The sequence below is a fragment of the Ciconia boyciana genome, chromosome 6 (assembly GCF_034638445.1).
Source record: "Ciconia boyciana chromosome 6, ASM3463844v1, whole genome shotgun sequence".
Taxonomy (NCBI): Eukaryota; Metazoa; Chordata; class Aves; order Ciconiiformes; family Ciconiidae; genus Ciconia; species Ciconia boyciana.
In genome coordinates, this window is record NC_132939.1 from 11,268,165 (window position 1) to 11,289,157 (window position 20,993).

The window sequence follows — 20,993 nt, forward strand, 5'->3', positions numbered from 1 at the left end:
AGGGTCCTCCCCTCCCGCAGCACAGGTCTTTTCCTTGAGGAGAGGAAACACTTTTTTTTCCTGGAGCGTATGCAGATCCAAACCGACGACAGCTGAAATATATGTCATTCTAATGGGTTCTGTCATAACTGGGCAAAACACAGCAATGTTAGAAAGCATTTATCAAAGATATGACAGGGCTTTCAAATTATGCTGCCTTTCAACCCACTGTTTAATAAAAATGTGCGAAGTGATAGAACACTTTACCTCGTCAACATCACTAGCAGCAATAGACTTATTTTCTTTGGGAGCAGCTATTCAAAAGTAACTTGACTGAACTTCAGAGTCATAATTATAGGAACTACAGCTCAGGGATTAAAAAAAAAAAACCCACCTGTGCGACAAAGTAATTATATAAACCTATTATCTTTAAAACAAACATTTCAGAAAAATCTTAGAAAGTTGCTTGCTTTCCTTTTCCAAGATGAGCAAAAATTCCCTTGTTCACTTCAGTCCTTCAGCAGCTCCCGTGAAAGGGGAGTCCGGCCTGAGCAAGGGCTGCAGCACAGGCTCCTGCCGCCTCCGCTGCACTGCTGCCATTTGAAAGGCAATTCCGCCGAGTAGACTTGGATGGTAAACTCTCTTGAGCTTTCCACTCTACTCAGTGTTTCTTACATGCTACCTTAATACCAATAGCAGTAAAGAATGTATTACTCTAAGGTTTCAAAAGCTTGCTTATGAGGACCACCCCTTATGCCCTCAGCAGTCAAGAGAAGTTTTTGCCTAGATTCGAGTGGGGTCAGCAGGAGTCGGAGAAGCTCACGTCCCACTGAAGACACTGATGAGTTTCCACTCATCTCAGCTACAAAAACAAGCCCCCATCTTGTGTCACCCTTCAAGCACACACCAAGCATCGCTCAGTTTTGACACGCACACAAGAAAGCTCCTTCAAAGTCCGCAGATTTCAATGAAACCAGGAGCTCACCAACAGTGTTTAATTTTGTTAGGCTGCAGTTCAGCGAAGTATGCAAGAACATGTTTAGCATTAGTTGCTTGGAAGTTTTCTGGCTGGCTCTTGGGATGTGAAGTGTCCTCAGCTACAACCCTGCACGTAGCAGTTATTTGAAAAGCTCTGGTTACTGAGGTGGCGCAGCAACTCGCTGTGAGCATCTCCGACAGGCAGGTCCTTTTAGTTCTTGCCTGTTTATGGATTTAGAGGTCTAGATTTAAGCAATCAGTTTTGTATATTTTGCCTTTTGGGTCTGAATCTGGCTGTTATCACAAATATTCACTGTGACTTAGTTTTTCTATATGAAGGACTCTACTGCTTACAAATACACTTACGTTTCCTTCCCTAGTAACTTTGTGTGTTATGGACATCTTTCCCTCTGTCTGTTTAGTACCAACCGAGAGTCAAGAACCCTAACGCCAAATGTCCATTGCTTAAGCTCTGAATGCTTTACATTTCTCTCATGGCTATTTCACTCCTTGTCTTCCACTTACAGCACAGAAACAGAACCAAAATCCAAATTCACCTCAGTTTCTGAAATTTCCTCCTCCAGTTCCCCATTTCTTTATTTCTACAGCAGATTTTTTCCAGTTTGTTCCTGTGTTCCCCACCTGACAAAGCAGCCGTCCCTGTTTAACCTGCCCTGACTGCTTCTGCTAAAGTCCTGCCATCCAAACTCCACAAGCCTTTGCCCTTTTGCCCTCTGAAGGGGCAAAATCTTCCCTTTGAACACCCTTTCAGAAAACCATCAATGAAGCCTAAAATCCCACTGATGACCTAGAAATCTGTGAAGCTGCCCATGCCATGGAGATCTGAACTCAGGTACTTAAGGAGATACCAGTATTACAAGTTTTAACTGGACTTGTACTAAGCGATAGACAGCCTTGCTCTGTTTCTACACACAGGCTTCAATTTCCCTCCAAGTGAGTCACCAGAGCAGGAAACCCAGACACAAAAACTATGTCTCTCCCTGCGCTTTCATTTCTCCCCATGGGTACCAGCCCCTCCTGTCCCAGGCTCACCACACTCGCAGACCTGGGGATTCACTTTTTGTCTCACCACACCACCGCACTTCAGCCTCCACCACGGTCTTGGTATCTTAGATTATGAATCGAGAGGGCAATGCTGTAAAATAAACTCACTGGTCACGTGCCTCTTCCTTGCTGATTTCTCCCAGAGCTCCTAATAAAACCCATTATGTTAAAAAACACACAAAGTGGTCAGGCGCATACAGACACACATGCACGCACACGCCTATTTATTAGGCATAGTGGCTTTATATTTAAGGTAGTATATCAGAGCCCTGAACAGGATTTTTAACTGATATATTAAACAATTATTCCTTTGGCAAGAAATGCATTTGAGCCTCCATTTTCAACAAGTTACTGATTTTGTATGGGTTCTCCAGGGGTATTCAGACTAAACCATGCATGGCACAGGTGTTCAGCCCCAGCTGCCTGAAGGGACCTCCAGCAGAGCAGCAGCTACCCAGGCAACAGGACCACCAGGCAAATTGTGCAGAGTGGGCTGGGTTTCTTGTGCATGCAGCACCCTCATATCCACAAGCCTAATTTGGAGGGAATGCCATTAAAAATAACCCATGACCTCAGTTCAACCTTCCATGGCCACACAGTTTTGCCTGAGAGTGGTCTTTTACTTACATTCAGTATGTGAAATAAAATAACCACCCTGCCAATTTTCAGTACCAGGTGAAATCCTGGCTTGTGACATCCCAAAATGGAACAGTAAGAATATATGCAAAAAAATCCTTGTCAGCACTCTCCCAACTGCAGTGGCTATGAGCCAGATTTTTCATGACGCAATTTCCCAGAGGAGCTGGTTTTCAGGCCAGAATCTCACCTCATCTGTGCTGAAGAAACTCCAGTGGAGCTGCAGGGGTGAATCTGGCTTTTTATGTGTAACCTGTTATCACGCTTTTGTCCAGAGAATTTTGTCCTGTATTTTAGCATCATTCTTCTTAACAACCTGCAAGACAATTTTCTTCAAATAAAGCTCTTATTAGGCTTTATATCTATGACCTTAGGTTATCTTTTATAGTTAATCTACACAAGCTTAGAAATGAAGTTTTGTCTGTGGTAGCTAGCCCATCAATTCATTCGATTGTCCAGTACAACTTCCAATTCTCACAAGCAATTTGACAATTGTGAGTACTTTGCACTGCATGTTATGAAGTCTAGTATGGCAAAAATAATGAGACCTGGAATTACACACAGCATTGCAAGTCTACTCATTTAACCATGAATTTTCAGGTAATTTAGATGTTTCGATAACAGGCATACTATAGGCCAACGTGTCATATTACTCTTATCACAAAAATGTCATGTGCCTATCTCCTAGCTTGCACACATGCCAACTCTCAGACTCTCATCGAACCTTCCCTAATTCACAGGATACATAAGAAAAATACATTATTTTTAATGGATGGTTTCATAAATAGCAGAGCCCTCCAGCCACTAAATAGCGCTCTCAAGTCATTCACTAAGGTTTGTAAATCATTAATAGGGGATATATGAATCTTCCTTGACGGGAAAGACAGAAGAAACCTGGGTCAATTTGGCCTGCTAGAGGCACAGAGCTGGACTCTGCTCCTGGTGACTTCTGTCACGAGTGGGCGAGGAGAGGGGCGTCCTGCCTTTCCCCCCCGGTCCCGCACGAGAAAGGCCCTTGCTTGGCTATCCCGGAGTCAAACGCCGGCGCAGGCTGGAAAGCTACCGTCCACGGCCGTCCACTCCAACCCTTTGCTGGGGGTTAGGAGACTTGTCACCAGCTCGTGACAAGCAGACTGGCCACAGCAGGTCTTGCACACATCCGCGGCTGAGAAAATAACTTCCTGAAGGCAAAGGTGGTCCACAGGGCAGGAGGGGACAGCGACTGCAGGAATGGCTGGGGCATGAGTCACCATGGCAGGACAGAGAGCCCCTGCTCCTGCCGGGAACTGGGGAGGAGGCACCTTGCCCCAGCTGCCGGGACAGGGTGCCCATGGCCAGACCAGGACTCCTGGTGGCAATGATGCTGCAAGTGGCGGCATCATAAATAAAATAAATCATAACAGATCATAAATCACGTGATTTATGGAACATGAAGAATTTATTAAACATCAGGTGATTATATGAAATCATAAAATAAATCATAAATAAAAATAAAAAATTTAAAAGGCAGCCACCCAGCTCCAGCAGACCAGAGAGTGGTCTGGCCTGGCTGCACCCATGCAGTGATGGCTGGCTGTCCCACATCACCAGACATGATTTCTCTCCCACTTTCTCCTCCTTCACCTAATGGCTAAATCACCGCATGCCCCGGTGGGTGGGTGCAGAGACAGGCTGCCCGTGCATAGCTCAGCACCCGCCCTAGAAATGTGGCTTCACAACTGTTTGCATGGCCCAAGTTTAGCAACCTGTAACAATATCTCAAATCCCCCTTACTGCTGTATTTAAAGTTAGCTTCACTTCTTACTGCTTTTATTTCTGCAGTTAATCTGCAGCTTGGAGCCAGTGAACTCCGAAGCCTTACAATATGCTATAGCATGGGGTTAACCTGCAGTATCTTCTTAAATTACACGGATGGTTTAATTCAAAGAAAAATGAGCAGGTACAGAAAAGCCAGTCTAAAAGCAGATTGTAAACACTGCATTGCTTTCAGCAAGTTCAATTCACTTCCAATTCTGATCTGATATTTTTATAGATTTAATGAATCTGTCAGGTTGATACCATGCAATGGGATAAGTGAGGAGTCAGCTTTGTTGTTCAGGCTTTGTTTTCATGTTTCCAATTAAAAACAAAACCCCAAGCAATTAATGGGAAACATTAAAATGTAAGAATGCAACAGCTTTTAAACATATGCGAGCTTTCATGTGAGCAAGAATTTTCCCTGGAAAAGATTGAGGTGAGCTCACAACTTTCAATCAAAGATCTCTCTATTTCTAAAAAACTCAGTTGAGGTTGGTTAAGGTTATCACATAACAGGTGAATTTACACAACTTTAGAGACTGGCTTTACTAGAATGAATTATTGATGTCTTACTTTCATAAGTGAATGACTTGCAAAAACAGTATACAGTACATTTCACTGCTGCAAGCTCTGCAGACTTAATGCAGCTCTGGGAAAGAGAGCCGAATTCTTTCTCTGAATTGCACATCAACGAAAACAAGACTGTAAAGGATACAGTTACTTTGGAAACGGATCAGTCTTTAAAATGTTTAAAACAATTTATGTATCTGAACCCCTTTGATAATTTATGTGGCTTTATAACTGTTTTTCCTGTTTTCAGAAGTTTTTCTCTTCCCCGCTAATTGACATAAGCTGAGCATCTATTTCAGTGGAGCTCTGCCAGTTTATACAGGCTGAGGATGTGGCCCATATTTTTAAAAAGGGAGGTCCTTTCCACTGTTTTGCCATCTGCCAAGCTCTGCTTTAAGCTTATTTAATAACATCAAGTTCCAGCAGGCATTTTCAGGCCATTAGAGTTTTCCATTTCTGGACCCCTACAGGTACCTAGCAAGTCTGGCTTCAGGAGAACCGAGCCATAGATTCAAAGGTACTGACAATGCTAAATGCCTTTTTAAAAGTTGGAAAATATCCTGACAGTTTGGACACTCTCTGCGGTTTCCATCCAAAGTGAGTTTGTATTAAGATCTGTGAATGTGAGCAAACAATCTTACACGCTTGGGTTGCTGGAGGATGGCCTCCGAGTATCTGTTGATTCAACTGCGTCAGTCACTAAGTCGGATGGCATGGGAAACAATCCTGTGTAATGCCCCGCGGTAGACTGAAGGGTGCAGACAGCTTGCTCCTGATAAACAGTGAGGCTATTTATCAGGGTGGATTGTTCCTCCCTTCAGCAGTCCTTGCGTTGCCAACCTTGCCTACCCTTTGGTCCAGCACCTCCACAGGTTGCTCTACCCACTGCCTCTTCCTGCCCCGAGCCCCCCAGCTTCCTCGCAGCACCCTATAGCCGCGACGCCGGCTGGGGAGATGAGCAGCAGCAACTGCCTGCTGGGGAAAAGAAAAGCATTTTATTTACCTTCTACTCTACAGTTACAAATGTAACAAACATCGAATGTCTCGCAGATACGTGAATGAACAGTTACTCTATGTAACCATGGATTTCCTATCATTTTTAGCACTTTCTTTCCCTCTCTGCTATTCATATGATAAACCCACTTACGCTACTGGTCTTAAAACAGACTGTAAACAGCCGGAGCAGAGATTGTCTCATCTTGTGTGCACAAGACCTACTACAATGGAGCCTTTATCCTGCCTGCAGACTTTCAGCACTGCTATAATTCAAATACTACTAATAATGATAATGAATGTGGAATAGTATGTGCAAGACATTAACATGAACAGAGAATAACCCTCTATCAACCAGAAGCTCTACAGGAATAATGGAGTACACCAGCAATACTGGCAGGGTTTGCACACATCCTGCTTTTTATCCCAAAAGAGCCCAAAACACCTTCTCAAATCTGTGGAAAGACTGTTTTCAAACACATAATATTGAATGAAGCCTTTTTATCAAGATGCAGCAGCCCCACATGCCATTTGGGGCTAAAAAGGAGAATGACCTTTGCCAGCTGAAACTGTCCCTGGAAAAGGCGGGGGGAGGCCAGTGCGTACTGGCATGGCTGAATGACAAGCTCTGGCTTCTGGTCTGCCTAGGATAAAACGAGAATTACCCCAGTCTAAATCAGGCTCCCATCCATTGTACTGCCCACTAAGAAAAAAACAAAACAAAACAAACCCCCAACAAACCAAGCATTAATAAGCAAAGTGTCCAGCGAACAAGAAGATGGCACTTCTCACATAGCCTCTCATGCCAGGAGCATCCTGGTTTCAGGCCAGACATAAATGTCAGATCGAGACACCAGTAAGATTTCACTGTCATTTCAATGACACGCTCACACCTTCAAGTAAGCCTTTATATAGGTGTGCGCGTATGTGGACACACCTCTGTATAAACTTCAAACATGATTTAAGTATGTCATCCTACACCGACCAAGTCGTATTAGTACAAACCCGTGCCTATTGTAACTGTCTGAGTCATATGAGTACCTGGCAGGTATTTTAACACCGTTTTAATGGCTAATATAAATAAGCCTAAATCTCCAGCATACTTTGATTCATATGACCACAATAGCTCTTCTCCTTCCCTTCCTAATTAATTTATCATATGGAACCAACACTCACAGATTTCCCTTGAAACAATGTTAATGCAAAGGAAAACGAATAGGACTACAATGCTCAACACAGCTGACCAGTGTACAGCGATGTCCTCTTAATGAGCAAGCTGGAGCTGCCTGATACGGCCCAGGTTTGGAGGGAGGCAAGTTTCCTCACGGACCTGGCCGAAGGTCTGTGCCTGCGAGTCTCACGGGCTGGAGAGTGTGTTACAGGCAAGGGAACACGGCATGGGGTGGGTAGGCTGCAAGACGCTGTAAAAAAGGCCCAGAAGTAAAGCAGTATTTTAAAATGCACAGTATTCCTGGCAAGTCACATGCTTTAAAACTGGATGTAAATCATTGCAAACTTCAACTTTTGTTTCCACAGAACTTTTTAAATGTTTTTGCTTTCACACACAGGGCCCTGTTCAGCATCTTGCTGCCATGGTGTTTTTCTATCTTGACAATTCACTTCCGTGAGCAGGCATGGAGCCAACTCAAATGAGACTCAACGCAGTGAAAAGCCCTTCAGGTAAACAGTGTGATAAGCTAAACTGCAAAAACGAGACAATGTTTTTGGCCTGTGAGGCAGTTGCTATGGAGACGGTTGCTAATTAACTGCATTCAGCCAAGAGAACAAAGGGTTTAAGGGCAGACAGGACTCTGTATCTTAGAGTGAGCAATGCATAACGTCTTATGCAATCTGCACATCTATCATATCTGGAATACCTGAGCCTTTGCTTAGGTTGCAAAATACCTCAAGAAATTACAACAGGGTGGTTTATTCCTTTAAATTTGAACTAATTTTTAGGTAATTAATGATCTATCAGTATTTAAGAAACAAACAAAATCCATACTTAGAAGTCACAGGTATCATGAACCAATGCACCAAGTCAGGACTGTATTAAACATTGAAATGATTTACGTTCATTCAGAGTTACTGCTTTCACAGCTAATAAAAATGCCATTGAAAAATCACTTCTAAGACAATATAATGTACCTAATCTATTATTCTCTCTTGCATCTTAAAAATTATTAGCTTACAATGCTTGGAAAGCTTAGAATAATTAATTCTTCAATTCCTTCCTAAACGAAGTTCTTAGAAATATACCTTGGACCTAAATACTGTATTTACATTAAAATGGGCTATTCTGAACAGACACTGAATTACATTATTTTAAAGGGCTTATGTTTTGGGATAGGTGTGTATTTCGATTCTTTACTATTTCTATAATGCACTGTAGTCTTACAGTACTCTAGAAAAACATAAACTTCTCAGAAGTGACATAAATCCCAGAGCACCATATTTGCAGCTTATGGAGTCCCCGTGTGTTACTGGGGCAAGTGCCCATGCGCATGGCAGCCCCCTGCAAACCCAAGGGCCAGGGCGTTTGCCGAGACCTGACGAGCCTCACCGGTGGGCGAGAGCTGCACAGGCTGTGCTCGGGCCAGACCAGGCACCTCCTTATGGTATATGGGCAGATCCTCACTCGCTTTTCAGATGAAGTCTTCAAAAGTTGACCTCTTTTCCTAAGTGAAAGCTGAGAAAACCAATAAAGAGCCAGTTGCTTATTAGAAAGCCCTTTCCATTAGAGATGAAAAGCCGATGGACAAAATAAATCTGTGCTAATACAAGATTTCTTTAGGTCTGGATAAATAAGGCAAGATTTTTCCTTTTTTGGCCATTAAATATACAATTTAAATAAAAACAAAACAGGGATTTTATTTTTTTTTATGATTTAGATACTGTTAGGATTTAACAGGTCACAATCAGTTTTGAAGTTAAGTCCTTACTAAGGGGAACGGGATGAGTTCACACCTCATGAGGGTATTACTTCAGCAAAGCTTGCTGCACACTGAACAAGCAGTATATTAATTTACTGCACGAAGGCCTAAGGTTTGGGGTTTTTTTGACATTTTAAATTATGAGGCATCTGCAAACAGATCCTAAATCTGAATTGTACATGGATTTTCCACACCAGCCAATTCACATTGCCCCTAGACATCCCCTCCAGCATTAATCACTCACCCACACTACTGTAGTTCATATTTCTTTTACAGGAACAGAGGTCTGCAAGATTCTTAAACTCTTGCCTAGAAAATAGAAATTATTACTTATGTGGCAAACTAAGTTTTAAACATAAGGGACCCAATTCTGCCTTCAGTTACACTGCCATAAATCTTTAACAACTCCATTAGATTTATAACAGTGTAACTGAGGAGGAAATTGAGCCCAAGATATTTTCTAAATCGGTAATTAAATAGCAGAATTTTAGCTTGGCACAGAGTAAAGACCTCTTAGATTACGTCTTTGGATAAGACTACATACTTTTTTGTTCCTTGAATAATGATGTTATGAACAAATTAAATCATCTTATTTTCACCAGCCTCTATATTACTCTGTGGAAGGACCACATCACTTCATGGAGCATCAACATGGGGCTAAATATCGCCTCACTTTCCCATCCACTTTCTCTCTCTCTTCCCCATATAAATGTTAGACTCTTTACAGCTGTCCATTATTTGTACATGCTATATAGCACCTCAAGGACCTTTTCTTGTTTGGTTTCAAGGAACTACTATATTAAACAAATGTCTAATAATAATAAAATGGCATTTAGCCAACTCCCTTATTAAAGGTGCAAGGCATCCTGTGGTCACATTATGCAGAGATTGTACTTTTCAGAAGATGCAGCCTGCTCTCCCAGCGCACAGGATGTGGTGCAGGAAACATGGTTTTGCCACAGTAGCCCTAAGCTCCCCAGGGGTCACTGGATAAACTGTGAAAGGGGCCCCTTCAGCATTAAAACCTAGATGGCACTGCGGGGAAGAGGGCTCAATTCCCAGCTCTGCTCTAAAACTCCTGATGACATCGGACAAGTTATTTAATCTCTCTAGACTTCTTTTCTTCATTGGGGTAAAGGCAGCTTGTAAAACTTCCTGTCTCATAATTTTAATAGAAGTGGTTTTTTCATGGCTATTTTACCTCATTTTTATCTTTGCTCAGCATTTCCAGTTCTAATGCATCTTTCCTATTATCTCCCACTTTGCTAACCTTATACGCCAGAGCCCACGCTGTCCCCACCACCTCTGTGTGTGTCACACTCGCAGAGGTCAGTGGGAGGCTGTAACCTGGGACAACGGCTACCAAATGGGGGCTGAGAGAGATCAATAGCCTTGGGGGCAGCCAGGCCAGGCCAAAGGGTTTTCTGAACTGTCCCACCTGCTAATGGCGCTCCTCTGGCAACCCTGCTATATAGCTCCAATAGTCTTTCTTCGTTGCCTCGCAGGATGGAAAATTCTGTGGGTGGCTCCTCCGTACGCTATCCCTTACAATAATTCTCCTCAGCACTTTCACAGCCTCTGGTGATTAGAGCTCCTATAGCTAAAAAAACACCATGCAGTCTAAATATGTAACAGACAATAGATGCCTGCATACCTCACCTATTTAAATATATGCCTACATACCTATCTGATAACTACTATGAATATGAATCATAATATTTCTTTGCAGATAGCTCTCACAGTAGGTTGCATTCAGCTGCCAAAGCAAACTAGTAAGGTCCCAGCCAAGAGCTAGCCAACTCGTTGTGTGTAGATCTCCTTGTTGAGGTCTTTTAAATACATTTTAATTGTCTGGAAGGGAACACATTATATTCACATACACACATATTTCCACATATATGTGTGTGCATATATGTATGTAGCTATTAGTAAGCACTTATTTCACCACTAATTGTACTAAAAGGTTTATTGTTGATAGTCTATCCAAGGAAGAACTAAACAAATGAAAATGCAATTCTTGTTCAAAGAATTAAATGCTGAAGTTACCAGATCACATGAAGACACCTGTCAAAATGATTCAAAGACTATTTTCACTACAGAAAATTATTTTACTACTTATCTACAGTTGTCAACAATACCCATAAACAGTAAGCCTCCTGTCCCTGACTATCTGGAATTGGAACCATTTGGGTTAACATTTTCTTTTTCCCACTGTCTAAGACAGCAGTGTTACCTGTTAGTTTAGGGGTAAAACTGATGCTGAATCCAAGTGGCTGACGATGCTTTTTTCATCTGTGTTTCCTACTCACTTGCATTGCTAGCATAACATAAAAGGCAATTTAAACTATGATTTCTATTTAAGTAATGCTTTTCTTTTCCATGCTAACCAAGTGGTAACCAAACAACAGTTGATGTTAAGGTGTAAGTAAGCAAAAGTGAAGCAGCTTCAGGCAAATAAGCTTGAAATGTTTTAGCTTTGCTGCAATGATTAGGCATGTTGAAAAAGCATTTCGTTCCTTATCTGCAAACTTAGTATAATCTACCTCACCTACTTCCACACAGATTACTGGAATATGCTCCCTAACACCCCCAGGCATATATTCTGTGCTGCTGTCCCCAAAACTATCAGACATCAAGTCTGATACTGTTGCCTACAGACAATCCAAAACTCAGCCCAAGCTACATCCAGCGCTGCCTGTTGGGTCCCCTGTCTATCCCCTCCAAGGAGGGCAACCAAACAAGGAATTGGGTTGATGATCTGATCTTTTTTGGTGGCTCATACAGACAGTAACCTCTGGCAAGCTTACTGCCCCCTTACAAAGGCAGGCCAGATTTCGTGCTAACTTTAATTCTGTGCCACGTTCTTAAATTCTATGAGATTGTGTGGGTGCAAGACAGCCCGATATCTGGATTTCTCTTTTTTTTTTCTTTCTTTCTTTTTTTTTTTTTTTAAACAAGACAGAAAGGAGATCTCAATAAAAGCATGAAATCTCCCTACATCCAGGAAAATCCTCAGGAGGCTTGACCTAGTTGGAGATGGCTGTTGTAGGAAGGCTGTAATTAAGCAGTTGCGATAGTGACGCTGACTTCTCACACCAGAGAATGCGCGTGTTGACCACAGTTTCTATTAACAGTGCTTATTTGAGTCCTCTGTACGTAAAATTGTAATGGTGTTTGACTGACATCCCAGCAACTCCCACGGTGTGCAATGCTTTCTCAGGGTTTCAATTTCCTCATGAATTTGGGATGCATTGTTGTCCCTTTTACAATAGGTCTAACAAGCCATGCTACTTCCCTATGTTTAAAAGAGCATTCATGGGATGGAATTAGCACATTTATGTTCATCTCTCTCCTCCTTCCCCAATTCGTATTATTTTTGCTTACAAAAACATGTCCTTTAATCATCCAATGTAAAAATTTTAGTATGCCTAGAACAAAACCAGAAAACCTTCAGAGGGGCCTTTTTCTATTAGCTAAACCATTACTTCTGCTGAAAGTCTGTAAACTGTTAATCCATTAGCGTCCAATTTCTTAAACTATATGGTCAGACTAAAATCATCTGGAAGCCCAGACTCTGAAGTGTTTCTCTCTGATGTTCCAGACCAAGTGTCCCACATTAAATTGTTTGTAGGATAGGAAAATATTCATACAATGGTATGACTACAACTTCTCAAGGGCATCACAAAAAAAAATCCTGCATGCATCTGTGAGGAAATCCCTGTAAGACACAGTTAAGATACATATTAATTTTGAATAGCATGGCCCTCAGGGAATTGTGTAAGATTCATGTCACAACAACCACAGTACTTACTCTCCAACAGTTAGCCCGGGCTCACTCTTATGAGGTGTGGGGTGGGATATAAGTCTACTTCTCGAGAGACTGCATGTCCCCAGAAAACCAAAGATGCTGTAAAAAGTTCTTTGTACTGCCACTGTTCCTTGTTCCCTGTAGTGTTATTTGTGATCACACCCACACTGAGCAAATCCACTAGGGGAGAGGGGGAACATTAGGATGAAGTTTCCCTCCTGACGTGGTTCAGATGCCTGGCTTTCACCACTCGTCTCACTGGCCCCAGCTCCGCCTGGCTTGAACAGCCGGCTAGGAGTCTCCGATTCCAGCAGCTCTTGGATGCTGGTGCGAGCCATGGTGATGGTGCTGACTGTGGTGGTGCTGCTGCTGGCAGTTAAGGAGTCAATTTTTGATCAATTTTTTTTTCTGTTACTGGTCATGTACGATGCTCTCTGCACTGTCCAAGTCTCTCTCTTTATAAAACAACAGTTTCTAGGTTTTCTTACCTCTTCTGCTTCAATAGGGATGCTCAGAACAGGGGTGTCTAACATGAATGTAACTCACCTTCCACATCCCCACACAAGCACTTTACTGGGGATGTGGGTCAATGGACTGCTGCTATGATTGTGTGAGATAATTCAGCTGGTATCTGAAGCTGGTAAGAAAGGAGACACTTCTACCATAATCTCATACTGGTCTCATGAAGAAGAATCCAAACCCAACAGCCCGTCATAACCCCCAAGAGCATGTGGGCCTTGTCTAACTCAGGTTGTCCCCAGATTGTCTGAATCAGAATGTGTTCAGCCTGACATGCTTCTAGGAGGGATCCCAGTTCTGCAAGGAATGAGATCAAATAAATTAGTACATTTTCTTTTATGCTATCTACATGCAGGATTTTCAATTATCTTGAGCTCTCAGTACTGTGCCACCGACTAACACACTCCATCAGCCTGACCAAGCCTGTTTTAACTACCTCCTAGCGCGACAACCCTATTTCTTAAGGCTGCAAAACTATGCTTTCTGCAATTACAGGATCACAAGTTCATCTTGTGAAATCAGTGCTGGAAGAAAAATGAGCTAATATAAATCATACTAGACAATCACCTAAACGTATCCTGGATGTTGTAGCGAGGTTGCATCACTTCAGGACTCTCATGCTAACATGCGTCATTTCTAAACAAGGGTTTTACTAAAGGAACAATGTCATAAAGGAAAAACATCCTCTTACTCTGTTTAGTATAGCCATTTGAATAGGACTAGCCATTAAATGACTCTTAAGTGGTCAAATGCCTGATCTGAACCTGCCCTTGTAGCTTCCACTTAGTTCCAGGCAAGAACTAATGTTGCTAGTTACTCCTCTATACAAGAGTACCTACTAAACACTGGAAGACTTGGGCAGCAGCCATACAGTTTACTGGACATTGTTTCCCATGAACAGGTTATAAACAACTTCCTGCAGGTTCTTCTTTAGATGGATGACTGAAGAGAACATACTTAGTTGAGAGAGGACAAAAACCAAAGTGCTAAAAAGCACTTCCAAAGGTTGTCCTGCTCTTTTTGATGCATGATTTTGCAGCAAAACTTTCTAGTACAACTTCCCATTTCCTTTGCAATATATCATTCTCCTGACCCAACACAGCCAAATGGAGTACTTGATCGCTGTGCCATGTATGACCTTGCACAACATTACTCACACTCTCGGATGTGGTGCTTCCCACAGCCTGCTCTCTTCTGCCTGTGCCCCAGGTAGGAGCTGATACCCTTATCATGCACAGCTCTTACAGTCCCACTTAGATTTTCCCTTGAGGATGGCAGCTTACAGCAGAGGGGAAAAAAAAGATTTTCTATCTCGTGAAGACTCTGCCACTTTATCGCAAACCATTGACAATTTACTCTTGAAAGCCCAAATAGAAAGATTAAACCCTGTTCCCCCACATTTCAGAAATCCTCGACAAGAAAGCCCAATACCCTTCATTTCTAATGACAGCAGTGCCTATTGCTCAGCTCACAAAACCAGATTGCCTTCTTGCAAGCACAGCATGCTGATGTTGCAAGAACATCACCAGATTGCAGAAATGTTTATAGGCAGATTTGTTCATAATCTGAGCAATTTAAGTAGCAACTTTTCAAACAGACACTGTATCTTTGGACCTTCATTTTCTTCACTTTTAACTGATCGCTCAGCACAGGCTTGCAGCCTGCCTTCATGCATGCACTGTGCCATGACGTAATACAGTGAGCAATCACAGGATTGCAAGAATGTTTCTAGACATATTTGTTTACAATCTAAGAAACCCAGATAGTAACTTTCATAATAGGAGTCCTATCTCCAGTGCATTTTGTGTATGTTGCTGTGAGACCAAAAATAAAAAATAAAAAAAAAAATACAAGAGCGTATCTTTGTACAATGATTGCAATAACAGATGAATAAACATGCAACCTGATACTTCACATCTGGTATTTCATCACTCCAAATACCTTATTCGCATTCAAATATATTTAATACTGTGGAAACTTTATAAGGTAGTGATGCCTTTATAGAGGCAGTAACTTGCATGGAACTTTTAAAATTAAAAGCAATAGTAAAAATAATTTGTAACATGTTACTGTATTCTACATAAAGCTAGGTACCTCGCAGTTTCCTAATAGAAACCCAGAAAGACACCTAATAATAGCAGTTAGCTACAGAATCACACAAGCCTACAGAATAGGATTTCTTTTGCTGATGTACTAGTTCAAAGTTCAATTTTAGTGTTAAATTTATACAAGGTGCTTTGGAAATGAAGACTATTACTACTCATCGTGCAAAAATTCTATCATCTGAGCAGAAATTTTTATGAAAGTATCATTTTCCCTTTACTGTCATGGTAATGCAGGCCAAGAGATTTTATGCATGACCTAATAAACATACACAACAGTTTTGAAAGGCTGCTATGCACCTTCTCACGTTAATTAGTACTCATTCTTCTCTGTAAAAAAACTAAATATGCTACAAAACTTCCTTTTTAAATAATGATTAATACACTATTAAGTAGTTTTGTTGCAGAGATGAATACCTCTAATGCAAATCACGATGACTAATTTCACTCGTAATTGAAGAGCTGTTTACAAGTCTCAAAAATTAAGATCAAACTATTTTCTTGTCTCAAAGGCAAAAGCCACCTTTGCTACCTTGAGGCTAAGTTAGCGATGCTGATCATAACATGTCTGCAGGCGTTACTACACGTTAGCTAGCAACTTAAGTTACTTTGGCATTGTCCCTAGAGCTGCACTAAAGCTACGTCTCGCTATAGCTAAATTTCAAAAAAAAAAGATGAAAACATGCACACAGGACCAAATCCATTCCCGTGGTAACTGTAGTGACTGCAGTGTTACACCAGGGATAAAAGTAGGGCTGCATTTCACAGCAGCTTTCATTCTTGTAATCTTTTCCAAAACACCCTCCCAGGAGCAAAGACAAGCACAGGCAAATATCCTGCCAATAAGTGAGTTCACAGGAATTGCTACAAGTAACTAAACTGTCAGCAGTAAAAGACCAACAATTGGAACAAAGTACAAATACAGGACAGCCAATGCCCTCTAATGGGCTAGAGTTTTACTCTGTGCTGGATAAACAAGGACACAGAAATTCATCAGAATTGATCTCTGAGAGGGGAGGGAAATTATAGGGTGCTCCACTTTGTACTAGTGGATGATATTTGTGTTTTATCAATACTTCTTCTGAAATGGTACAGGTGAAAAAAATTCTTACCAAGACCTTGCAAGACAAATGAAAATGGGTCTAAGAGTCGAGTCTTTCCTCCATGGGCTATGCTCAACTGCTTGCACAAAGAGTGTGAGCATCAATTTACAGATGTGCTCCTCTATCCTCCTTCAAGCTTTCATATTTATTGCCTCCTCACCTTTTTTAAATTTTATTTACTAGTAAGTCTATACTCTACTAGGAGCAAAACCAAAACTGTAAGACCATCACAACCATGCGAGCACACGCACACACACAGAGGAAGGGGGAAAAGGAGTGACAGATAGTGGTTTCCTGCAGAAACCTTATCACTGCTCCCTTGGCCTTACAGCGCACTCCCTTTCTCTCAAGAATTTCCAAACTATGGTTCCTGGAATTTGCCCCTCTGAACCAAAACAAGCGTCTTTGCTTCTTACCCAATCATTTCCTATAAATTTAAAAACAAGAGTTTCATTAAGTTTTTATTTTGTTTTCCAAGGGTTTCTTCAAGGAGCCATAACCCTGTACTTGTGGCAGGGTCAGAGGCAGCCTGAAATGCTCCTGGTCTCCCACAGGTCACGACTTTGACCTTACAGCCTGAGGATGCCCCAGGGCCAAAAGAAATTCAAGACATCTCCTTCCCCCTCCCCAGCCACAGGGCCCTGCACCCTTTTCTGTGGGGGTAGGATCTTAAGTCTTTTGTTCTTGCCATCCTCTGGTGCTGTAAGTTACTTTTTTGGGAAGGCAAGGGAAGAGGAAAAGGCCCTCCCCGTCCCTTCCCTTCTTCATCCAAGACCACAGCTGTAGAGAACAGCTGAAGCGATTCAGGCTGCCCGGAGAGGTCACAGACGTCCCTCGGTACCGCTGAGGCGGCTCTGCCAGCACGAGCCACGCTGCTGCTGCCCAGGTGGCACCGCGGGCAAGCGCCCCTCGGCCACCCACCCCGCACGCCCCCCAGACTTCAAGCCCCCCAGTCCTGCTCGAGCAATCCTCCAGGTCCTCCCGGGCCAACTGCCCAGAAGCCTGTACACAGCCCTCTTGGAAACGCCACTTTTAAGGACGATTTTAGACCACCACAAAGAACAGTGAAGAAACTGTGGCTTCTGCTTACATGGATGTCGCAAAGCTCTCATTAAATCAAAGGCAGAGACTTAAAATATTTCTTCAAGCAAAATCTCTGCTCTTCTCCAAGTCTCTCTCCAAAGATAAAAAACTACAATTGCTTAACTCAATCCACACAGAGTGATCATTATATTTGCCTCCGTAAAGATCATATTTGTTCTAGTGCCTATATCTAAAGGTAATTTCAGTCAGAAAATGAAATGGTGCTCTCTTGACCTTTTGTCTTACATGGTTCATGAATTACTGACACATTACAATATCCCCCAACACTGTGGAAGCTTAGAGATATTGCAATGTCTCTCTTGTAAGTGAAATAAACTTGGTATGCCACTAAAAGGCATTAAATTATTTTCATTATGCCACACAGAATCTAAAACACTTACACTGTTTTGATTTCAAAATCCTTGGAGAACAATTATGCTCTCAGGGCCATAAGACTCTATTAGAAAGTCCTCAGAAACCTAGCATGGTTTCAATAAATCCTCAAACACTACAAAGCAGTTACTCAGCTTGAAGAATGAAAACATGAGTTCATCCACTGCAAAGTCAGGATGTGAATTCTGCTTATACAGTACCCTGCACTTCCTAACACATTTTTGTTCTTCCCAATCAGGGCGACACTTTCAGTCAAGTTTTCAGCATCAAACATGCATACCTCATTTTGTGATTGAAAATAAACAGTATTTGATTTAGGATGAGCATAAGTATACGAGATGTGCATATATGCTTATGGTATTACTAGCTAGCAGTATTAATCAGCAATTAGATATGCATAAATAGTTTTCTATGTATATAATTTAACAAAAGTTAACATTCAGGATTAGAGAACCATTAAATTAAATCAATGATTGTTGAAATGAATGGATAAATATGTTAATTCCTTTAATTTATGCAACGGCACAAAGAATGCTTCAAAACACCAAAAATCAGATTTCAGGGGCGATTACTGTGGTTGTAGGGATCCCGATTTGAAAAACATGCAGCAACCTTTATTTTGGCTGATGAGGCTGTGCAAGCCTGAGTAGAGCTTTTGAGCATAAATACACAATAAGCTTGTTTGTATATACATGCTTGTGTCCTCCTAGGAAGAGCACAACCTGCTAATTAAGCAAATCATCTCCCCTTTCCAAAGGAAAGCAACAACACCGAAACGCAACCAGAACAGGCGGAAAGGGGCGACAAGGAGAGGGCAGGAGAGATTATATTCCCCTGCGCAGGGAGAGAAGGGGATGGGGGAAGAGAGGGCAGAACAGGCAAACACCCAGGCAGGAAACCGGGGCCCGGCAACTTTCTGCCGAGGGCAGCCGAGATGCTTCTCCACGGCCCTCTCCTTCCCGGCAGGACGTTCCGTGCGGCCGCCGGGGTCACCCGGCAGCTGCGCGGGGAGGCGGGGGCCGGGCGCCGCCCGCCCCGACCCCCCGCCCCGCCGCCGGCAGCAGCGGCAGCGGTGTCCCCGCTTGCATGGGCTCAGGCGGGGGGCGCGGGGCGCAGCTGGCGGCAGCTGCAGCACCATCTGCTCGGGGCTGGGCCCCCGGGCCGGCCGCTGCCCCCGCCGCCCCTCCGCTGCCCGGGACAGCCCGGCCGGGTCGGAGCCAGGTGCCGGGAAGCGCACGCCCCGCACGGCGCAGCCACCGCCCGCCGCCGGCCCCCGCGGAACGGGGAGCCGGAGCGAGGGCTCCGCCGGCCGCAAAGGGGAGCTTGCAAAAGGCGGAGGAGAAAGCGACGGAGCGGGAGAGCTCGGAGGAGCGGGACGAACGCTGAGGAGCCCCGGACGGTGCGTGCGGATGTCAGCATCCCTCGGCGGAGCGTGTATTTATGGAATGCTGTCAGCACGTCATCTGATTTACAGCGGTTTGCACGGAGGGAAGGGGAACGGGGAAAAAGAAAGAAAAAGAAAGGCACAAAAGCACCCCTAACTTGCCTCTTTCATCGATAGGCTTCTGAACGCGACGAGAACTTCATCACTTCGCAATTTAATATTGCGTATCCTGCCACGCGGTCATGCAGACTGTATTTCCCATTTCCCTTTCTTCACCATTTATTCAACAATAAAGAAAAACGTTTACTTTTTTTTATGCTCAAGGAGTGACATATTTAACAGCTTCTTTTAAACATTCCCATTCAGCCACAGCATAGCATTCATTAAAGACAAAAGTCTGCATCAACATTGCTTCCTAGTGCCAGTGGTGAAGGGACTGGTTCGGACAGTCCTGAGCAATGCATCAGCCCAGCTGAGCTCCCTCAACTTCACAGATTTCTTCAAGATTTACCCCAAAAGTACCAAATCAGAGGCAGGGATTTTGTGTAAAAACAAGCTGGGCTTTACGGTTCTCATTGGGACAATTATTTCCAAAGGCTAAACATGTACCACTTACCATACATTTTGCCTTCATCTGATAAGATGATTTTCCTCCTCCCACATGGTGGATAGATAGCTAGAGCCTCCTGAAAGCTCTGTTCAATGTCAGGGCTCCAGACACCTTCTGCATCATTGTCAATAGGTTTATCTGCAGAATCACTCATTCTTTCAATATCCTCGGCAGGACTCTCGCTGCCGCTCCAGCTGCTGGGCTCAATGGTGATGGCTGGGGTCTCCAAGCCTAAGCCTGGAGTCTTAAAGGAAATAAACCTACAAAACAAACAAACAAACAACCCCAAAAGGCATTAAAGACATGGAACTTCAGGCAAACATTTCTGTCTATTTCTGATACTAAGTTAAGAATGGTTGAGCAGTAATGGCAATAACATGAGCGGGGAAGCACCCAGGAAAAGTAAAACTTAATAACCGTCCAAATCAGAAGAGGTGGAGTGATAAGGTAGTCAGAAGGGGAACTCTACCACGTTTTCTGTGTGCAATTACATGAAGACATAGAGCATCAGGTTATTTTTCACAGATAGTCAAAGTGGGTCTTAATACTGGGGAAAACTCTGCAGCACATGACACATTTCATCTGGCTGAAGACTGGCACCCTTAAAACAACGAGCCAGATCCTCAGGCGGGGGTAAATCAGCGTACTTCCACTGGCTGGAAGAGAAGCACACCAATTTATGCCACAGCAACCACCAGAGCCTAAAACCACTTAAACCTAAAAACAAAAGCAAAAACTATTGTTCACATTCATCCGGATGTCAGTGGAGTAAATGGAATTACACTAGTGATGACACAGCTCAATGTGATTAACTGGAAAAGGCTGTAATTTTCACATCTTACCCAAATAAATAATACAATCAGAATCTGAGCTACGTACAAACAGAAATCTTTAAAATTATAATACCAGAGAAAGGAAATACAAGAAAAGATATATACTTTGCCTGTTTTAAAAGGTCTCTGTCACAGAACCATAGTAGAGCAAAAATTACAAGCTTCAAGTTGCTGAATCAATTTAATAAGAAATAATTTAATATAGCT

At 42.8% G+C, this 20,993-nt stretch overlaps 1 protein-coding gene across 7 annotated transcripts in view; it reads right to left on the bottom strand.

The window, feature by feature from the left end:
* TEAD1 (TEA domain transcription factor 1) overlaps positions 1 to 20,993 on the bottom strand; it is a 162,885-nt gene that overhangs the window by 87,323 nt on the left and 54,569 nt on the right. For 5 of the 7 annotated variants that reach the window (XM_072866176.1, XM_072866175.1, XM_072866174.1 and 2 more), the window contains exon 3: positions 19,960 to 20,213. The exons of the other annotated variants lie outside the window; for them this stretch is intronic. In XM_072866176.1, the coding sequence (XP_072722277.1) occupies positions 19,960 to 20,107 (148 nt within the window). In that variant the 5' untranslated portion in view covers positions 20,108 to 20,213. The remainder of the gene's footprint in view (positions 1 to 19,959; positions 20,214 to 20,993) is intronic. 7 annotated transcript variants of the gene reach the window in all.